At 27.9% G+C, this 22742-nt stretch overlaps 1 protein-coding gene across 2 annotated transcripts in view; it reads right to left on the reverse strand.

The window, feature by feature from the left end:
• Window positions 1-204: 204 nt before the first annotated feature.
• Window positions 205-22742, reverse strand: part of LOC107454377 (bone morphogenetic protein receptor type-2-like) — a 70864-nt gene continuing 48326 nt past the window's right edge. For both annotated transcript variants that reach the window (XM_043043719.2, XM_043043726.2), the window contains exons 3-10: window positions 22360-22521; window positions 19767-20150; window positions 15761-15943; window positions 9150-9319; window positions 6744-6891; window positions 5606-5742; window positions 3975-4098; window positions 205-2039 (exon numbers count right to left, since the gene is read on the reverse strand). In XM_043043719.2, the coding sequence (XP_042899653.1) occupies window positions 508-2039; window positions 3975-4098; window positions 5606-5742; window positions 6744-6891; window positions 9150-9319; window positions 15761-15943; window positions 19767-20150; window positions 22360-22521 (2840 nt within the window). In that variant the 3' untranslated portion in view covers window positions 205-507. The remainder of the gene's footprint in view (window positions 2040-3974; window positions 4099-5605; window positions 5743-6743; window positions 6892-9149; window positions 9320-15760; window positions 15944-19766; window positions 20151-22359; window positions 22522-22742) is intronic.

Genomic DNA, 22742 nt, shown 5'->3' on the forward strand with positions numbered 1-22742 from the left:
AGTTTTATGTGCATAATGTAACAGCACTAATAAGGGAACACTTTGTAGGGTTTAATCTTTCTAATGCTAGATAATGTTTCTAATGATCGACAGATGGGAGAATATATAATCTGATTTCCCACTATTTTTAGGAAACTGAGAAAAAATTTAAAAAATTTAGATTTTTTTCCCATGGTTGCTAGTTAAGATTGCTGTCTGAAAAGAAATTTTCCTTAACCACTATGACCTGTTATGTTGAAAGTGTGTACGCAGCACAAAACTAATGCTAAAAAATAAATATATAAAACAGTGCTAGATACTATTTCTGATGCAAAAATTAAATAGAGAAACAAAAGAAAAGCAAGAAGGGACAATAAAGCACCTTAAGGATCTGAAACCCGTATTTTTCTTTAAAAAAAAAGATATTCCCGAAGGTATCTGTAGTCAGATTTAAACCCGTAATTCCTGAGGAAAATTTCTAGTTGTTGGCATTCTTGAATAATTGAAACAAATATATTTTAACTATCATTATTGATTATCGTTTATTTCATTCTGAGAATTTTGAGTTAGAAATGTCTTATGAAAGCTAGAAACTTCTGATTCACAAAGAGAATCTATGGACAGAGGTACAGACACTGACATATGAGGTGATCCAAGTTTACAGGGGGTGTGTTCTATTTGGTGGAGCAATCTCGTGTTGGGAGCCATAATGCGATCGTCGTACAGAGAAAATCTAGCATTTTTTATCTGATTAGAGCTAGTCGCAAAAGAAGCTTTATTGTTAACCTCAGAAGTTGAGTTATTTGGCTGACAAGCATTGATATTGTTCTCACTACTAGACGCTACTTTCGCAGGACTGGGGACTAAAGCGGCAACAGTACAATTGCTCACTCCTATATTAGCAATCGGTAAAGTATTTGGTCTTTTCATCTTGGGATTGGTATCGGAACAAAGCTGAGGGTGAGTCTGACTTTGAACAAACCCGTTCTGAAAGGGGAATTTTTTGCTATTGTCGGCTTCATCGTCGTTTTCTGCCGCATTGGCAGAGACAGTCTGGCTGTATATCTGCCTGTTAGCTACTGGGCGGACCACAGTTTGTGTCATGCTGTACTCGTCATTCATATCCATCACATATACTTCAGTATCCATACTTTGGGGTTTAGTGAGATTAGTTGCACCTAAAGGCTTTGGGACAGTATTCTGAACACTGGGTACTTTAGGTACAATCACAGTTGGAGGAATTTGACTCTTGGGAACTGTTCCAGCATCATCACTGTTTGATGCATTTCTAGGAAATTTAAATAAATTTTTAAAACCTTTTATAATGCCCTTATCGGATTTGCTACTTTTTTTAGACCTAGGATCAGCAATGCTTCCATTAGCCATAATAATTGAATGTCCATTTCCGGGGACATTCGGTTGCTTTGGCATAGTGCTAACCGTATGAACAGCATTCTGAACGTATGGTATAGGATTCACAGCCCTTGTGGACTGACTCAGTACATCATTTGGGACTAAGGCATTGCTTTCAGAGGCTTCACCAGGCTGTAAGGTATTGAACAAGTCCGTCTCAAAATTAAAACTGTTGGAGGAGTTGTTTCGAGTGCTGAATTTGTCAGCTCTTTCAACGAGTGAATTGCCACTGACTGTTATATTCTCTACAGGTTCCATCACTAAATTACGTTCTTGCGTTGGATTTTTACCCTGATAAGGTTGCAATGGTACATAAACTTTTAAATTTGAAGTAACATTATTATTATTAGTCAAATTTTTTAGATTGTTTGCATTGCTACTAGAATCACTTGGGCATGACCTAGGAGTCAATTCAGTAGGAGACATTGTAATGCTAGTTTCAGCAGTGTTCTCTGATATGCTGAAATCACCACTGTAACGACTATCGATGCCCCACGCGTTGGGGCTGAGAGCTTCCGAGTTGCTTCTAATCACAGGCATTTCAAATGTAGATCCTCTGAAACCACTCTGAGTTACATTTGTGGTAGTCCTAGTATCAAGAGAAGTGGCATTTACAGTTGGACTAACTCCTTGAATTGTTGTACCAGCTGAAAAGAGTTAAGCATTCATTTACTTAAAAAAAATGTAAATGTTATATACAACACAATATGCTATGCATGTAACATTAACGCATATTTTCACAATAAAAGAAAAGGAGCTTTTGAAAAAGTTTTTCATGGCATAAGCCTTTTTCCTCATAATTACCTCGAAAATTTCCTTGTCATCTGAATGTAGAATAAACAAACATCCATAGTAATCAAACTCATATCATTACACAAATGAGAAAATCTTTTTCTTTCTAAACTCACAAGTTTTCATACCAAATTCAAAATTACAAATGAAAAATTACCAATGAATGCGAAAAAATATTAAACTCAAAATTTTTACACAAATCTCAACGAAATACTATAGTAGAGCAGTTGGTGTGACAGAGTCGCCGTCAATTCAAATGAATAAAACTATATTTCATTTGCATATTTAAATAATTCAAGAATGCTTTACTGTCTTTTTTTTAATTTTTAGATAGCATATCGCAAAAACTAAAAACAAATATCAGGCAACTTAGAAAACATTTAATAGATAACAAAATTGAAAAGAATATAAATGCTTCAACATACTTGTTACCACCAAAAAAATTTGTAACACTAAGGAAACATAAAAGTTAAAATCAATTTTTGATTTACACCATTTAGATTTTCTTTGAGTAAGAAATATTTTTTGATAATTACATATATATAAAAACATTTACATTGTGTTTACTTTGCTGCCAATTTATAATTTTTCCAGGCCACATGAAAATTTTATGAAAAATAAATCAAAATAATTTTTAGTGCTTTTAATGAAAATTTGTAACAAAATGTTGAATTTTTTTCCAACTTGAAAAATATTAATATTATTCAAATTTTTCATGAAAAATTAATAGATTTTCTAAAATACTGCACGTTTTATATCTCAAATTGTTATTGGGTGGCAGCTTTGTATTTTACATATATCGTAAGATACTGCGAAATCGAATAAATAATTATCAGTTTATAAGAGAAATTAAATAAAAAGGATTAAAAACATATTTATAGAATTTCCTTCCCTGTCTATTTCCCTTCGACATTTGAGTTTACTCTGAAGAGGAATATCCTCTTAAGTGAACCGAACTAGTAACTAGCATTTGAAGAATTAAAAAATATAGAGATCAAAATATAAATAACAAAAGTAATTTTAATATATGCAATTTTGATATAACAATCGCTCTCAACATGACATGTAATAAGCTAAAAAAATTTTAACATTTTTAAAACTAAAAAATTATTATTATTTATTTAGACAATTTCAGTGGGACCATTGTTTTTTCTGTTTTTCAACAAAAAAACACAAGTAATAAACTCTAGCATTAATATAATATTTTAATAAAGCAAAGACATGTTTCTCCTAAATCTTTGCATTATCTACGTGACCAAATGCGAACACTCACGTCATTTTATTGGTAGATATCTCTGAAATTTCTGATATCTGATTTAATGCAGTTATTCCTAATGTACTAAATCATTTTCTGCAGGTGGTTTTATCTTATAATTTTCATGTCTCTGATGAATTAGTAAAAATGATTCATCAAACAGTATTCGTATTATGCAATTTTTAGTGATAAAAAATTTACTCTTAAAATTTTTACTTCATAAAAATGTACTAAAAGGAAATTTTCATCTCTGTTTTTTACAACCAATATTAGTTACAGAAATGAATGGAAGTAGTTGTAAAGCATTGAATTAGTGCATTTATATGCTTTTGATCAGAAAAAAAAGAGTGAGTTAAAATTAAGAGCAACAGTGTTATATGTATGAACAATTTTTAATAACTAAATTTATAAATAAGTTCTTCAACAACACAATAAACTTCTACATGTACTTCACAATTAATAATTTTTCAAAAATTGATGAAAATTTTTTTTAAAAATTTCAAATTTAAATTCGAAATATAAAAATGAAAGTTACCTTTATATCTATCCCACAAAACTGGAAGTTCATTAAGTCGTTCTTCGACACATAACGCTGTAAGTCTAGCTTCTGCATCTTGGTCCCAACAATCTTCGATTGTTTCTTTCAGGGCTCTAACTGCCTATGAATCAAATTTCTTTAATACACATTCTGAATACACATATATCAATGAAAAAAAGAACACATTATCATTTTTCAAATTAAAAAAATAAAGTCTACATCTACAATCTGAGTTACTCAAGTGTGATGCATAGTACTAACCAATTTATGATTCTACGTCATCACATTCAAGTGTTGGAATTAAAATAAAATGGTCTAGTACTTTATTATATCCATCATCATCATCATAGTTGGCCAGACAGCCCAATGTGAGCCAATGCCTTCCTCTGAATATTTCTCCATGCAGACTTCCGATATATCTATCGATTATCCGATTATTATTATATCCAATCCAAATCAATAATAGGTTAATCAATAATGTATAGTTTTATAGATATTAGCGATCATAACAATACAATTTAAATTCACTTCATTTAAATGTTGGTAACTTGGGTGTAAATCAAAATATCAGCTTTGATCTTTTTTTAACAAGAAAAAAATGAAATCGTACTCCGCACCTATGCAAAACTTATAAAAAAATTGTGTATGCAGATATGAATTCATAATTCTAAAATAATATAAAATTTTATTAAAGTTAGTAATTAAAGAAAAATTAAAGCTTTATTTCACATTTTTCTACTTAGTAATTAATTCAACAAATCTAAATAAAAGACATTATTACAAACATAAATTAAGGACATTTTTCCAATCTAAATAGGATATAGCTCTACAATAATAAACAAAAAATATGTTTTTTCTCATTTTACTTCCTAACTAAGTAGAGCTGTAAAAAAAAATCAATACAATTTTAGTCACAACATTTGTAAGGTTTACAATAATAATTTGTGTGGCAAACCTTTTTCAGAAGCTTAAGATAAGCCACAAGTGTCAATGTTGGAACATTTTCAAATCAGAAGAAATATAGAAAAATAAAATTAGGATTATGATGAATAGCATTTACACAACAATGTATAATTGAAGTATGCAGTTCTACACTAAGGTTGCAATTTTCTTCTTAAAAAAATTTTAAATATCTTTTTCTAAAATCCTAAAATCTTAATTTTTTTTTTTTATTCAGAAGATTTGAGAATCAAGAATTTTTACTATTGAAGATTAATATTCCAAAAAAAATAAAGAAAGAAAAATTATGACAACATTTACATAATGATGATTAAAATTTATGAATTTAGATAATATTTTTACAGTAAAAATTTTAAACTGAGGTTGCAATCCTACATTGTAAATAATTTCATTTTAATTCATCATATAAAAAAATTTAGTTTTAGAGAACTTTCAGACTTTTTGGGACATGTGGTGTCGAAATCTATTATTTAAAACTAAGGCTGATAACAACTTTTTTAAATTTCTAGAAATTTCAAAATGAAATAAACAGTAACATTATAATGAATAATTTAATTTAAATCAAAATTATAATCTTAAAATTTAAATACTAAATTTCTAGAACACTAAAACACTAAACTAAAATACAAAACAAACAAAAAATATGACTATTAAAATAAGTGACTTACAGGATTAGTATCTTTCCAAATGTCAGGGAACAGTGGCCTAGCTTTTAATTTTACAACAAGATGTTGTAACTGCTCCATGCTTGGATGTGTTCCTATTTCTGCTACAAATGGTGCTTTATACTCAGGTACATCAACCCCTAATCATACAAAATACTTCAGAATTAAAAAAAAATAACTAGTAGCAAAAATTTTAATAAAATAATATGCAATAATTGCTTTAAAATTATTAATTATTTTAATTGGTGTCAGTTCAATTTTCATACAATTAAACTTGAAAAAGCAGTATGTTTCAGGCTATTTAATAATAACTGAAAATAACAAAATTGAAAACAAATTGAATCTTAAGAATAAATAAATAGTTATAAATGAATAACTATCATGAAGCAGTAAAAAATCATACTCAAGTTTTTTTTCTTTCACATCAATCAGTTAACTTAGCTTAAAAAAATTTAATGTTGTACTACTTTAGTACAAACAATATAAATAAATTTTGGGCGAAATAAAAATTATAAAAATATAAATAAATCATAATTTTTGTACTCTAGATGAAAATATAACACCATTGAACACTAGTTAATGAAACTAATGACATAAATGCACAAATCTAGAATCACATTATGGGGGCAAACAGAAAATTTAATAGACTTAAAAGATACTTCAAAACTTTTTAAACAAACTGAATAGTTAGGCCCTTTATCTCTTATGGCTGTAAGAGTTTAATATTTACCAAAGCACCAGAGTTAACAGCAAAAACTAAAGAGAAAAATTTTTTAAAAAAATATACAGGGTGTATCAAAATCTGCAAACAAACAATTTTTAATATAAAACAATTAAAAATAAATAAACAAAATATGAAAAATAATAATAAAAGTAGGCTTTAACTAATAAAAAAAATTCATTGGTTTCACTTATTGGCACTTATTAAAATTTTTTGCAAAGGGCTACAAGTCTTAACTTCAATCTCATTTCCGCTCAAGAGAGATTGCTTTAGAGGGTCTAACATGATTTAATATGTACAGAATATGTGTGAATAAATAGTGATTTAATATGCATAGAGTGCCCAACAGATTTAATTACTATACATGATTTAATAAGTATAGAAATTGACAGACAAAATATTTTTAAAAAAAAGTATAACCTTGAAAGAGATCAGTACATCTAGTGGCAAGTTCCCATAGAATTAGCCCCAAAGAATAGACATCAATTTGCTTTAAAGAAGATTCACAGTCTCTTAAATTAACAGCACCTTCAAGAACTTCTGGAGCCATATACCTCACTGTTCCAACCTGCAATGTAAAAGTAACTGAAGAGTTACTAGGAGAGCAGGGTTGGGTTTTTGACGTCAAAAAGTGGTTTTTGACATGACAGGGGTATAATACTGGTTTAAACCGTCAAAAACCCGTCGAAAATGTCAAAAACTGAAGTTTGCCAAGAAAATATATTAACTTCAAAAATACCAACAGTTGCCATGCATTATATTGAAATTTAATTATACTATAGGTAATCAGCAGGTTTTAAAATAACGCTATTTATGGTCGAAGAAGAAATAACAGATTTAAAATCTCAGAAATTTATATTCAAATGCATGTGCAGAAAAATTTTGCACAAAAATTTTTTAAATATTTATATTTAAAAAAAAAAATTTTTTTCTTTTTGATACTTAAGAAAATTAAAAGTTTATTACTATGCATTTTTGACATATAAGGAACATATAACTAATATTTATAAGGAACTTACAAGTTATGTTGTATAAATACAAACTTGATACAAGTGTATGAAAAAAAATTTTAATGTTATACCGAATATCTTTATTATCCAGTATGTTAATTTGAATTTAAAAGTAGTTATATTTGTGAATAATGATAAATATAATTCATATTGTTTATTATATTTATTTATAATTATTACACTTATCATTTTAAAACAATTTTTATCTCTTAATTTTTTTTTCTCCACTTGTATTAAGAATACAAATAATGCATATCTTGAAAGCAAGAAGTAATTATTCAACAGCTGAATATTTAGATATTCAACAAAACTATATAGTATTCAGCAAAATGAAATTCACAAGTATTTGGATAAACTAAATTTTCAGCATAGTAAATGAATAGGCTGAATATACTGTAAATCGACACTAACTACTCTGTGTATTTAACAGAAAGCACTTAAATTTGTATTGTCTTATGTTAAAAAGATTATTAAGAAGATTTAAAAGAATATTAAAAAGATTTTTCTTTAAAAGAAGATGTCTAATGTACAAAACTGCTAATGTTTATCTTTAAAAATGTCTAATTTTTAGTATAATCTATACTATACACTAAATTTGGTTATAAATAAATTTCTTAATAATATCACTGCAGATTTTCAATAACACATGAAAATGAATACATAATATTACAAAAGATGTGAGTTTTCAAAAGTACAAGATTTTGGTTACTATTCAAAATATAAGTGTTTCTTCAAAATTTTAAATTTATTTTTTCTAGAACATATTTAGAAACACTATCCTTTAAAAAATATATAAATTTTATGTATTAATTAAATTTCACATATGAATATAGGTTTTTGACATTTTCGACATTTCTGACAGTGAGGTTTTTGATGTGACGGTTTAAACCATGGTTTAAACTGTCAAAAACTGTCACATGTCAAAAACCTGCCAACCCTGTAGGAGAGTAAAGAGTTACAGGTTAAATCTTAATCGTAGAGCAATTCATTAAAAAGAGATAAAAACTAAACAATAACACTGGTGTGTATTGTTTAGTTTTGAATTGATAGATCAATTCTTTTTTGGCACTTTTGTAATTCTACTAAGGGTAGATGCACAGTGCTCCAAATAAAAAGTTAAATTCCGTGAATAACTTTTGATCTAATGATCAGATCTTATCGTTCTTGGGTTTTTTGCACAATTTTAAATACATTTATCCAAAGATAATTCCATGCAATAAATAAGTTTTAACAATTATTTATTAATTTTCATTATTGTTTTTAAAAATAATGATAGAAAAAAATTTTTTTTGTAAGGAACACAAATTTTTATATCACCAGCAAAATATAAAATTTGACCAAAATCGGGTGAATAATTCTCAAAAATTAAATTTTAAATATACTTAAAAGAATTATTGTTAATTAATGTTATAATAATCAGTTTATTATCCAGAAAAAAAAAGATTGCTTGGTGAGCATGAAGGTTGGTGTATGAAATGAGCAGTAGCTTCATATTAGTTATTTGCAATGACTTAATTTTTCAAAACTATACCTTATTTACTTCAAATATAAAATGTGATTTTATAAATTCATTATTATTATTATTTTCTTTTTTAGATTTTAAAAATTGATGACGAAAACGCCTGAAAAACTCTATTTGTTTAACTTCTAAAATTTTAATACCCAGAATTATCTTTCAAATTGACAATAAATATACTTTGAAAAAATGCAACAGAATATAACAAAGACAAATAGTTACATAAAAAAAAATTCAACACTAAATAAAGCTATAAAAAAAAAGCTTAATTTACAATAAGAAAAGGGTGATTAAACTCACATCCAATAGAGATGTAGATTCTGCAATTTGTTCTTCCCCATTCAAATAATACTTAGAACCAGATATGCAAATAGCAAAACCAAAGTCACACACCATGCAAGTACCATCAGCTTTAATTAGAATATTTCTTGAAGTAAGATCTCGATGAGCAATGCACATTTTAACTTTATCTATAAAAAAAATATTAGAAATTAAACAATTTACAAAGTTTTTTTTTTTTTTACTGAAAATATGAAGGTACAAATTTCAATACTGTTCATTTGCTTTATATTTTCTTAATGCAATTCAGGCAGCTTGTTACATGTAGTTTAAAGTATACTAGACAATACTATAGTATAAGAAATTGCAATTAAATAAAATAAAGTTTAAATCCAAAATAGGGTTAAAATGAAAAGGTTATAGTAATGCCTAGCTTCAATTTTAAAACTATTTTCTCATGATGGGGTTGATTATATTAAATTCAAATTTTAATTTGGAACATGCTACATTTTTTAAAAATTTAAAATAATGTTATTATATATACCACAGGGCTGCCACTGGATGAAAACAAGAAAAATAGTTGCTTTAGTTGCCTCATATATGAAAAAAAGTCCCTTAAATAGTGTCCAAGATATATAAAATAGTTGCTAACATCATATCCTCTAACACAATTTTAATTATTTGTGCTGTAATAGTATAAAATTCAAATAATATGCAGTTAGATACTCAGAAATGACAATTACTTTCATACATAATTTTTTTTTAACCTTACTATAAAATAAAAATTTATATATAGCATATTCGTATAATGAACAAAATCTGCATTCTAAAAGTACTTAAATAATTTTGAACTATGAAAGGAAAATTATTATATCGGCACAATTATGAATGCAAAAGCAAGTAGCGCAAGTAGCGAAAATCGACATGGTAACGAAAAAATATCTCATTTTTCAAAAGGGAAAATTAAGCACTTTTATAAAACACCCAATGAAAAAAAGCACCTTTAAGGGCTTTCAAATAACGAAAATCGAAAATAAGCACTTCGAAAATCTTTCTGCAAAAACTCTAACGTTCTGCGACTATGTCGCTGTGATTCTGACTCTGGATTATTAATATTATCTAGAGTTAAACTCGGGTATCAACATTTTGCTGAAACAATAATCAAAATCAGAAGGAAAAACGTGTGTAAGCTTTGTGCGATTTTTTTTCCTCCACTCCAGCCAAACATGAATTGGCAAGCAGACACAGAAGCTGACATACCACATTCATACATAAATTCATATTCTACCACATTCTGCTGCTCACACCCCCTTTCAAAATGAATGAATTGAAAAACAGGTGCAGTTGCAATACTTGACCTTGAGTCATTATTCCGTTTTCTTGGCTGTCACTATGCTTTTTAAAGGAGGAATAGCAGAAATGAGATGATTTTTAAAAAATAAGAAAAATAGGAAATAACCGGAAAAAAAGGTAAAGTACCGAAATAATAGAAAAGTAGGAAAAATAAGAGGTCTACGGTCCCTGCAAACTTCAATATTCCAAATCGAACCGAACATCAAAACAAACCAATCCAAAATTGTAATTAACTGCTGGCCTATTATTCTTTTACACTACGCATAAAAACAGGGAGTTTTATTTTTATCTGCTACAGAACAGTTGAATTTGAAACTTGAATTTCCTTTCTGAGTTCTAATTTGCAGCTACTTAGCTTAGACATTAAAAAAAAAAATATTGCAATTTAATTCATTTCAATTTTATTTTGTTTATTTTTCATAACTGACACATTTCCAAATTTAATGCTCATCAAAAAAATTACGATCATAACTCGACAAAATGAATATCACCATGTACCTTTTTTTCTATTCTAAGTCGCTCTAAAAAAATTAACCCCACATTTTGTGTAATTAAGGACAATTTTTTTAATTTTGCTACTTGCTCAAATTAAAAGAGGGGGGAAAACGTAACCCTCAGAGATATTACATTAGCTTTCTGAAGCTAATTTAGCATTCACGCAGTGCTGCTAAACAGCAAGGAAGAATAAAGTTAGGATAAAACGAAAGCAAGGCAAAAAAAGCTGGGGCAGGGGGAAACTCATGAAGCTATTCTTGATAATAGTCGCTAATTGGCTTAAAAAAAGTCGCCGATTTTATGAAATTCATTGCAAATTAGTTGTTTTTACTCATATTTCTACTAAAATAGTCGCCATAGTAGCTATTGCTTTAAAATAGTCGTTTTAGTCGCCTTTTTAGTCTCCAATGGCAGCCCTGATACCATTATTTAAAAACTTCAAAAACTTTTTTAGTTAAATATTATTTTTAAATTGATAAAAAAAAAACATGTAGTTCACTTACAATTTAAAAGGAATCGAAGACCACATATTTATAAACAGTAAATGTTCAATTATCATAAAACAAATTACTTTATAAAAACATAACTAAAACTGTTAAAAAAAAAAACAAGCAAATTAATAATAACAGATAATGGAAAAATATAATACTATCGAAACTCAATAATAGAAAAAATAAGTATCAATCTATTATTTAGCTACAATTTTCCTTTAAAGTTATTCACAAGCCTTCCTTTAAAGCTAATAACCTACCTTTAAAGCTATTCACAGGCCTTCAATAATATTTACATTTTTAAACACAACTGTTCTCAAAATACGGGTAGGGATATCTAATACTTTGTTTTATAAAGCACATTAAAACAAAAATTTTTAAATCATTGACAACTATTTTTTAAAAGCATTACAAAAACATCATTAACAACAATTGTGGCACACAGAATAAAAACTGCAGATACAAACTGGCCTTGAATTTTTGGATAAATGTACGATAAATACTGTAGTAAAAAAAAAAAAAAATCAAATGAACATAAATCCTATTCCTTCAAAATTCATCTGGAAAAACTCATTCAATCCCATATGTCAAAATTTGAGTTTATTGGGATCCGCCATTTTTATTCCGAACGCTTCAATTAGGTCAGAGATTTTCAACCTGCAGTCATTGGGAAGTTTTTACGTTAAGTTTTCTGTGATATACTCATAACATAAAATATCAACATCACAACCGCTTATTTTATTTTAATGTTGGTATTGGCTTCACTTTCTTTTCAGTCAAAAGTTCATAAGATAATACAGGGCATCTGCTATATTTTAGATTTTCAAATTCATGACTTTCCATGACCAATTCCAAGGATTTTTCATGACTATACGAAGTTACTATTTTCTCCGACAAAAATACAATAGTAAATTTAAAAAAGCATCATAACAACATTAATTGATATGATAGGTGTAACCAAAACTGTTATACTCTGCATCTTCATATTTATAGATTTTTAATTTAAAAACAGAGAAAATAAAGATTTGAAGCAATAAAATAGCTTAAAAGTAATTTTTTTCTTCTTTTTTCCGCAGAATTATATTGTAAAGATACTTTTCTTGTTCAAAGGAAAGGAAAGAAATACTTCTGATTTTTCTGTTCTCATTTCAGAATAAAAATAATTCGCCAATCACTGCCTTGCTTCAGCTAGAATTTTAAATTGATAAAATAAAAAAAATAAATAATAAAAATTCTGAAATCACAGAAGTTTAAAAGATAATTTGCTGTAGCAGGGTTGCCACAATAAAAAATGAACACAAATAGTTGCTTTTAGTAGCCTCAAGCATGAAAATAGTTGCCTAAAACTATGAAAATAGTTGCCAGAACAGGAACAAAAATTTATCAAAAATAATAGCCAAATAACTAAAATTATAGCTTAATTGTCAAATACTATTATTAGGACTGGGTGATGTCAGAAATTTTAAATTGTGATACATCGTCAGTTAGACATCATGATGTAGTGATCTATCGCAATTTATTCAAAAATTACCTATGGGAAATCTTTAAATCAATCAAAAATAAATAAAAAGGAATAAATCTAGTACAAAAGAAAATATTAATTCTAAACATATTCTACTATGACATCAATGTCATTGCTTAACTCTTTCAATTAAATAAAGAAGTTAAAGTAAAAGCAAACCCAAGCTTTATTTTATTTTTCTCAAATTAAAAATGATGTAAGATTTATTGGTTTAAAAATAATAATACTGTAACAAATTATTTTACATACATGCATTAAAAATTAAAAGAAGAAAAAAAAACGAAAGTGGAAAACAAACCAAAGAAATGTTCACTTTAGAAAGAAAAAAAAAATTTATTTGTTGGAAAAAAAAACATGCTTTAGAAACATCATTAGACCCTTTTTTATTTACTTACTTAAAATAATAAAAAGTAGTATTAACTAATGGTCAAATTCTGTACTTAATAAATGTCAAAATATTTTTACTTATTTATTATTATTTTCATTTTTGAAAAAAAATCGACTAAAGATTTATTTGTTTAAAAATGATACTGACTATTGAACAAATTATAAAACAAACAAACAAGTATTGAAAGAATTTTAATAAGAATTTTAGAAAAATACTTTAAGTAATAATGTTAATTATTAAAAACATCAAAACATTACTAAACTTCTTATTTAATTTAAAAAAAAAATTGTTTTAACTAATTGCCTAATTCTTTTAAAACTTTGTTTTCATTTTCTCAACATAAAAGCAAATTAAATAAAGGTAAGCTTTGTTTTAATTTTCTTATAATTAAAAACGGCAGAGCATTTATTGGTTGAAAAACAATCAAATTATTATACTCAACTACATTTAATAAATTTAAAAAAACTAACTTTTTATAACAAAGTTAAATACAAAATACCCATATTAAACTGCGTCGCTTAAAATAAAAAACAATAACTGAAAAAAATCAATGATTTGATCTATTTAGTTCAGAACGAAAATTTAAGATAACAGCGATTGTGCAGCAATCGCAAAGTAACAGTAGGTGTACTAAAAATAATTGACAAGCATTAAACGCAGACAGAAAAAAAATGGTATGAAATGATGCAGAACGAAACGATTGCTGCAAAAGTCTCACTTAAAATAATTTGCAAGAAACCCAACAATTATTTCCAACGAAATAAAATGCACAACGATCGCAAAATGACTTAAGTCCCATTGTAAATAATCTTCAAAAAACACAAAATCCCAAAGACAAAAATGGACTTAAAGAAACTATGCATTGCGTTCTATATTACATCGCTGATCCTCGCACAAAACCAGGAGTTCTGATTCAATTCGTTCTTCGTCATTCAACATCACAAAACTAACATCACCTTAATAGCAAAACGCTATCTACATCTCTGCTGATACGCAAAATCAAAATCGTCTTCATTAGTGCGGTAACAGCGTTAGCCTAGTCAAGCCTAGTTAGCCTTGCATATTAAATCATTAAACCGCGATTGTAATCTAATTCCCGCTGCTTAAATTAGATTTCTGATGCATCGCCTAAAACGGAAGTCACTACATCGGCTTACTGATATATGCGTTAAATCGATATTTCACGATACATCGATTTATCGCCCAGTCCTGACTATGCTCCAATTAAAAAATAATAATTTTACAAATATAAAAGGTATACATATTAGAAAATAGGTACCTAAGTAAAAGTCGAATTACAATAAAATATGAATGAAATAGAAGGAAAAAACAATTAAAAATAACAAAACTGCCCCTCAGAGAGAGAACATATAACAAGTACTTTATTAAATCCAATGGAAATTTAAATTTCTGGCTCTTTGGACATAAATGATTGTATAAAAGTTTGCTTTATTTTATTAACGTTCTGAAAAGTAACGTTCATTTTTGCGAAAAAAAACTTCGCCAAGAGTAAAAAATGTCTCCTAATAGTCGCCTATTCTTGAAAATAGTTGCTTTTTTAGCCTTTTCAGGCAAAAAAAAAGTCGCCATAGTGGCCTAAGGCCGAAAATAGTAGCAAATAGTTGCATTTTAGTAGCCTGTGGCAACCCTGCTGTAGAAATGACTTTTTTTTTTTTTTTTTCATTTTTAGAAAGAACACAATTTTTAAAGAACATGATAAAAACATTTTATATGCTAATAAAATATGACTGTGAGTGGGAAGTTTGCTACAAATTCAGATATTTGGAACACCAAGAAATTGGGGGGAGGGGTAAATTCCAGTTTAATAATTAGATTCTTTGGTGACCTAAATTCCTGACTTTCCATTACCTTTTTTTAAAAAATAGTTAAAATCATGACATTTCATGACAAATTTTGTTCAATACCAAAATTCATGACTTTAAATGATTTTTCATGACTTTCCAGGTGGGCCGATAACCTGGATAAACCTTTCAAAAGTAAACTTTTCTAAAAATATCTTTTGTAAGTGGCTAAACGCAAAAATTTACAATTTACAGTGGTTAAAAGCAAAAAATTTTATTAAATATCTTTCAAAGAAATGATGGAATTTCATGTCCTTTAGTGGAGAAGACTCCTTTCAGAAACAAAATAAAGACTTTTTTTTTTTTTTNTTCAGGACACTTTTTTTTTTTTTTTTTTTTCCAATAGAGGATGAAAAAGCTACAATATTTTATATTACATTTTTTTTTAAATGTAAATATAGCAAAAGTTTACAAATAAACCCAGTGGTGTTCAGGAAAAAGGTGAGAATTTCTGAATTAAGATAATACAATTGCAAATGTAATATTATAAATGTAAAATTTTAAGATCTTTAAAAAATTACCATCTTTTCTAATCTCCATATGTAGATGAGCAAGTCCCTGTGTAATAGATTTAGCCATTTTCCAAAACCAGGTCCAATCAATAGTATTATTAATTAGATATTCTTGAAGGCAGCCATTAGGAGCATAAGATAAAACTAGTAAATATTCAGGTCTTTCATCTGGGCCAGTACGTTCCTCTGCCCCTAAATATTGTTAAAAGAAATTAATAAGCATAAGAAATTTCATAAAATAACATGTTATCACATCATAAAAATCGTGAAACTTATTAGCATAAGATGTTTATCTTACAATGTATATTTTAAGTTAAACATAAAATTTTTAAAATCAATCCACTGATACTGGATTTATCACATTTAAAACTTGGGTTTAAAATGGAAATGAAGTAAAGCAGAATAAGACACTGCAATATTTAGGAGTAAATTATTTCCAATATAATCCATAATATGGGAAGAAAAACATTGACTACACATGTAAAATCTGCTTTATTTGCAACTATGTAAGGTTTTTTTTCAACAATTAATAACTATAAGAAAAATATATAAATAATTTATTCTTATTGTTACTTAAAAATAGAAAAGGGTTCTGCCAAAATTTTGCAGTATAGAATATTGACAAGTCAGCATGACCGGGAGGTTGGAGTCGTCGTCCTGGAAAAACAGAGATGCAGTGTTCAATCCTCAGAACTCTAAGAAAACTTAAAACTTTCTAAAATAAGATTTTATTTATCATTTCTATATATTCTAGAAGTTTCTATAATGTTCGAATATATATGTTCTATTTCAGATCGCAACTTGTTCATTTCCTGTTCTGTTATTATTCCTATAAAAGACTGGGTATTTCAAGCCGAGACCCCAGTTACTTTGTTCACTGTACTTTGAAGGTGTTTAATAAATCTCTTCAACTTCCTAGACTAATTCCTATTTATTCTACGTGACAATATTGCTAACATAAAATATCCTGTGATAAAATTCAACAAGCATGTTATTAAGTATGGACAAATTATAATAGATAACAATTTCTCACTGACAGAGACTACATAAAAATACTAGTCAAAATGCTAATAAAATCTAAAAATTGTGTTAAGCACAGAATCTTCTACACACAAGATTCTATCATAAAACAAGACCACATATGAGCTGCAAAGAAGAAAATAATACAGCTAATCAGGAATTTACTGTATGTTCTATTTCAGATTGCAACTTGTTCAATTCCTTTTTTATAAGCCAATTACGAACCAGGGATACAGGCTGTCTGATCGCGCATATGAGTTTCAGGGAAAACTCAAGATTCGAGGAAATTTTTAGTCTCATTAAAAATTTTATTGTAAACTAAAAATGTCTCTTAACAAAATGTTGTTCTGCTAAAAAAAAATTTAAAAAATAAAAAATAAAAAAAAACACTGCCTTAAAAAGAATATTTTCTGCTATGTTAAATATAATACTGTTTTATAATAATAAAATGAAGAGTTTGTGTGTCTGTCTCTCTTATAACTGCAGAATCACTTATGCTAGCCACCTGAAATTTAGACAATGGGTGAAAGAACCAGTTATAATACCCCTGATCCCGAAAATTTAATTTATGTGGTTCAAGAGAGACCTTTGAAAAATGGAGTTTTTTTCGGTGGCTGCCATTGTTTCTATGCCAACTAAACATTGTTTTAAATTAAAACTGAAGATGATTAATTTATCAAATATTTTGAACGATAACATCATTAATGTTACCTAACTTATAGCTCTCATTAATTAAAAAGAGTTTATTGCAAGAGTCCTTTAATATTTAATTATATTCAATTCTTCAAATCAGATAAAATTAAGTGAAAATGAACTTTGTTGGACTATGTTACAGAATTAGTATTCCTAAATTTATCTGAAACTACTTGTTTTCTCTACTTATTTGTTCATAGTTATGCATTAAAAACATATTTCTATAAAACTCTTCTAAATACTTTAAAATCAATCATAAATAAAATAGGGTGAGCTGAAAGGCAAAACTGATGGAGATATTCTAGAAAGAAAAATTAATGGAGTAAAGATACTCATTTGTTTTTGGAAACCGTAATTTACCATACTATTATTGACGCCAACTATGCTTGAATAATTTTGGTAATAAAAACAAATTACTAATTGAAATAAAAAACTAGTTCTGAACTTAAAAACAAAATTTATGGAGAATGGCTATAGTACTATAAAAACTTAGAAAAATAGATTATTTAAGACAAAAATCCAGAATCAGTTATAGTTTATGATTCATTATCATCTTTGAAAAAGTTAGAGAGAGAGATAAGGAGATAATAAAAATATAGCTTAAAGCAAATGTGAGGTGATAGGATCTAATGTTCAACAATAAAGCCACATTATAAGAAGATGCATATGAAAGAAATGCACTTTGGAAAACAGTACAGAAAAGAAGTAATGTAAGCAAAAATGATACTAAAAAAACACTTATAAATAAGCCTTTTAAAAGAACTACAAGTATAGATTATTAGAAGTGAAGGTCAAAATCATACTAATAAAATATAAATTAGTTCCTAAAGTATAGGTAAAGATTAGCAGTATGTAAGCCAAAAACATAAGTAGTGAAACATTACTCAGCCACAGCCCTTTGGGAAAAATACACGGACAATACAAGTAGTAATGTATATTATAAACATACCAATTTAATAAAAATCAGCCTTTTTTTTGAAAACTACAAGTACAGATTAGTAGTAATGTATGTCAAAAACAAATAATAAATTGCTGATCATCCCTTTTGGAGAATAACAAGCATAGATTAGCAGTAAGCTAACCAGCCTGGCTGTGATGCCAATATTTGCGGGTTCGAATTCCACTCAGATCATGGACTGTTTGTCTTTATATCCTTTGTTGTTAGTTGTGTGAATGTGACCCACCCTATGCACGGGTCTAAGGCATGGGTAATCAGTGTTCACCCTAAGCGTTTTTAGAAGAACGACCTACCCTGTCAGCTCTTTGATGCATCCTCTTTACCCTTTTGGTAAAAATAACACCCTTGAAATCATAACTATCCCTTAGAAAAACTGCCATTTTAATCATATTCCATTTTTAAAAAATTAAATCACTGTTTAAATAATAATTACACACTGGTCAAATTATCTGTGTTTATAGGTTAAATTCTCTAATTACTATTACAAATATTTATTTTGTAAGTTTTATTCTCAACTGGTTAAATTCTTATAAGTTCCTGTTTTTTCAGGAGGGGGGGGGGGAGTATGTTAATGAATTTTTAAAGTGATTTTAAATCTTAAAACTATTTTTTAAATAAATATATTTTTTCAAAAGAAATGCGTCTTTATAAATGGTTATTGCCTAATAATTTTCAGTTAAAATTATAGATAAAAGCTTTCAAGTTGTTTATCAATTAATTATTTTTTTAATTTACTTTTTATGAAAAAAATTTTGTGGAGTGATATTTTTATATATATATATATATATAACCATCGCTGAACAGCCGACCCAATTTTTGGGATTACAACTACTAATGTTCAACTCCATAGCCTAGTAATTTTGAACCCAAACCAGAAGACAAGAGAACTCCTGGATCAAGTAGTGGGAGAAATTTTCCTTCGTAGAGGACTTTCTAATGGAACTAATCCGCATTTGCATTACATGGAAAAGAAGACCAAGAGAACCTCCCATGGTTAACCTGACGGTAAGGGGACTCAAACCCATGATCCGTCTACCACTGAGGATATTTCACATCAGCACTGTGGTCGGTGCAAGCTGGATGCGGAATTAGTAACCAGCCATCATCGGGATCGAACCCCGGTTCACCTCATTGAAAGGCGAACGCTCTATCTTCTGAGCCATCGCGGCTCTGTGTAGAGTGATTGTCTTTTAGAATGTTTTTAATTATTTTTTTGTAAACTACAAGGTAACGTCAAATGAGCAACAGCTCAGGCATCTTCCTTTTTCAGTGTCTGCCGTTATAAAAATAAAAAAAAAGATTAACAATAAAGAACGGAAAAGCACATGAAGAAAATTGACTTACCAATCAATTTAGGAAGGCACGTGTGATCCATAAAAGGAAGACAATATATGTAACGTTCGTTTAGATAGTTTTGGCGATGCTGAGAGGAGAATATTTTCACAGCAACAGACTGGTTGTAAAGAGTGCCACGAAAGACTCGGCCATATCGACCACTTCCAATACTCTCAGCGATTTTCAAGCTATCTATGTTGAAGGTGGGTGATGGTGGCTGGGGAGGCTCCATCAGACACACAGAATCTGGACTAGGTTTTTGTGAAGATGAACACATACGATAAGCACAATACAGTACAAATATGGTTACGATCACCAAAACTACAGAAATTGAGGCTATCACTGTAATCTGTGTATCATAAGATGCATGCTCTACAAGTCTCGGAGGTAAAACTAAAAACAAAAATAAAGCTAATTAAAAGGAGCTACATAGCATAAATACACATTTTTTAAAATAAAAAATATATAACATATTAACTGTAAGATTAAAAATTCCTTATCTGATGCATTAAACCTCATAACAAAATATGTAAAATAGTCTCTTTTGCCTTGTTTTTAAATTATGCCTTACAAAAGATATTAAGATCACAAACCCTTACTTATGTTATGCTTTGATAGTAAAAATTAATATCTTTAGAATAGGTTAGCAGAACATTAATAACTGCTTTCGCTTTTTCAATAAATGAAAGAAAATGTTTGGTTCGTCAACGAAACCAGTAAACTAAAATTAGTGAACCACTTATAAAACTTCAATAGTCTTAGATCACCTTTCCATGCAAAATAGTCAAATTTTAATGGACAATAAACTTACAATACAAGAAATAAACTTAAAATATTTTCTAAAATAGAAGCTGCAACAAGATTTTCGCAGCAGAATGTAACTTTTAAATCAGGCATATTTTGGAATTCAGTAAGAGCAACGTTAAATTTTTTTTTAAAATAAAATTTTAATGTGATAGAAAGGATTTATTTTTAAAAAAATTTGCTGTTTTTCGGAAGCCTATAAATCAAAACCACCTGCTGTGCATAATATTGAGGTTAAGTGCCTATTACTGGCTTATGGTGAGAAGAGGTGCAAAATGACAAACAAAAAGAAACGATTCTGCAGAAAGGATGACATTTAATAAAAAAACTGTTTTAAAGCTGATACAGCAATAATTCAGTCATGTGGAGAAAATAAAGAAAGAAGTTCTGCTTTGCATGCTAACTCCTTTTCTTTTAATACACATTTTGCATTTCACTTTTTAAATAAAAACCTACAGGAGCTGACATTGACAGGTATATATTTTTCTAATTATTTTCTACAGAAATAAATTTTTTAAAAAAAATCAAAATTATTCTTTTAGAATTGCATGTTAGTTGAAATTGCAAGCTCCGAACAAACAAACAAAAATCAGGAATTCTTTTTTAAAAATTGGCAGGAGTCAATGGTTTCCTATATGCAGAACAGTATACTAATTATATGTTACACAAAAAACATTTAACACATTATTATATTAATCAAGAAATAGGTAGGAATTTTTTTTAAAAAAATCCATATGGTGTTGCAATGGTAAAAAAGGAAAATAGATCTTTTTCTGCTCTCTCATTAAAAAAAAATAACGATAAATTTAAAAAATAATCTCATTAAAAAATTATGAATAAAATGAAATTACCAAGCTATAAAATGGACTTAATAATAAAAATTCAATTATCTCTAAAAAAAAGCATTCAATTAAATCTAAAGTTTTTGATTTTAAAAAAACAGGTAGATTTGGTTAAGTTGAAAAAACTCTGGAATTTTTTAAAAACTGGTCAAGTATGATTGATTTCAAACATTATAAATTATTTTTCTAAATGAAACTTAAGTCTTTAGGATATTTTTTCATAAGCAATTATAAAATGTATATTTTTTATTATAATGTGTATATTTCTCTTTAATTTCTAAGAAACAGTACAGCATATCTAAATTCAAATAACTATAAAAAAAGGCTTTGGAGGTAAAAATTCTAAATTGTATATTTTATTTTAAATGTTTTAACCAGTTAACCCAAAATATTACGGCTTTTCCCCCCATCAGATTCCCCTCTCCAAATATACAGACGAATTTTAAATTAGTACTATTTGCTAAAATATTAAAACATCAACAGACATAACCTTATAAGAAAAACAGTTACAAAAATATTTAATGCTTTATACTGTCAAATATTACTCTTTTTTTTTTTTTTCGGTGAGAGAGCAGCACAACCAATAGAGCATTTGACAACAAAAGTTTTGCATATTCTAAAAACTTTAGAATCAATAAAGATAAATTACAGTTAATAGCTAAAAGATTAATAAATTACAAATCTTATCTTATATTTGATGCCTAATTAATACTTAAATGCATAAATACACATAAATGAAAGTAATAAAAAAAGGTAAATATTAAAAATATATTATGTTGAAAAAATAAGTGACATTTGCAAATAATATTGAAACAGCTGTATGCCCTACATTTTATTTGTGCATATCTAATTGTTGAGCGATTCACAAAGAAAACACAAAGAAAAGACTCCTAATTACTAAAAGCAAGCAAGTTTGAAAATTTAAGCAAAAAAAAATTAACTAATCACGGACTCACTTGCTGGATCTTCTGCATAAAATATGCCCTCAGAAACATTAATGTTACACATATTACCAGCACAACAACAAAACTGAGTGTTACTACTATTCCCTGGCTTGCGGCCCTTATTAGAAACACAGCTATCTTTCATGCAGTCTGACTCAGATGCTCTCCAACATCCTATAAAAGGAAAGAACAATAATATTAAATAAAAATGCAAATATAAAGTATCCAAAAGCATTGAAAGAAAATTCATTTATTAGGAGAAAGTACACATTATGTTTTGCAAAATTTTGAAACTAAAATTATCGCTTGTGCTAAAGGCTTCTGAAGACAATGACTTAGTCATTTAAAAGGTCAATATAAGAAATTCATAGAAAACAAAATGATACATTTAAATA

The sequence above is a fragment of the Parasteatoda tepidariorum genome, chromosome 8, assembly GCF_043381705.1.
Source record: "Parasteatoda tepidariorum isolate YZ-2023 chromosome 8, CAS_Ptep_4.0, whole genome shotgun sequence".
Classification (NCBI taxonomy): Eukaryota; Metazoa; Arthropoda; class Arachnida; order Araneae; family Theridiidae; genus Parasteatoda; species Parasteatoda tepidariorum.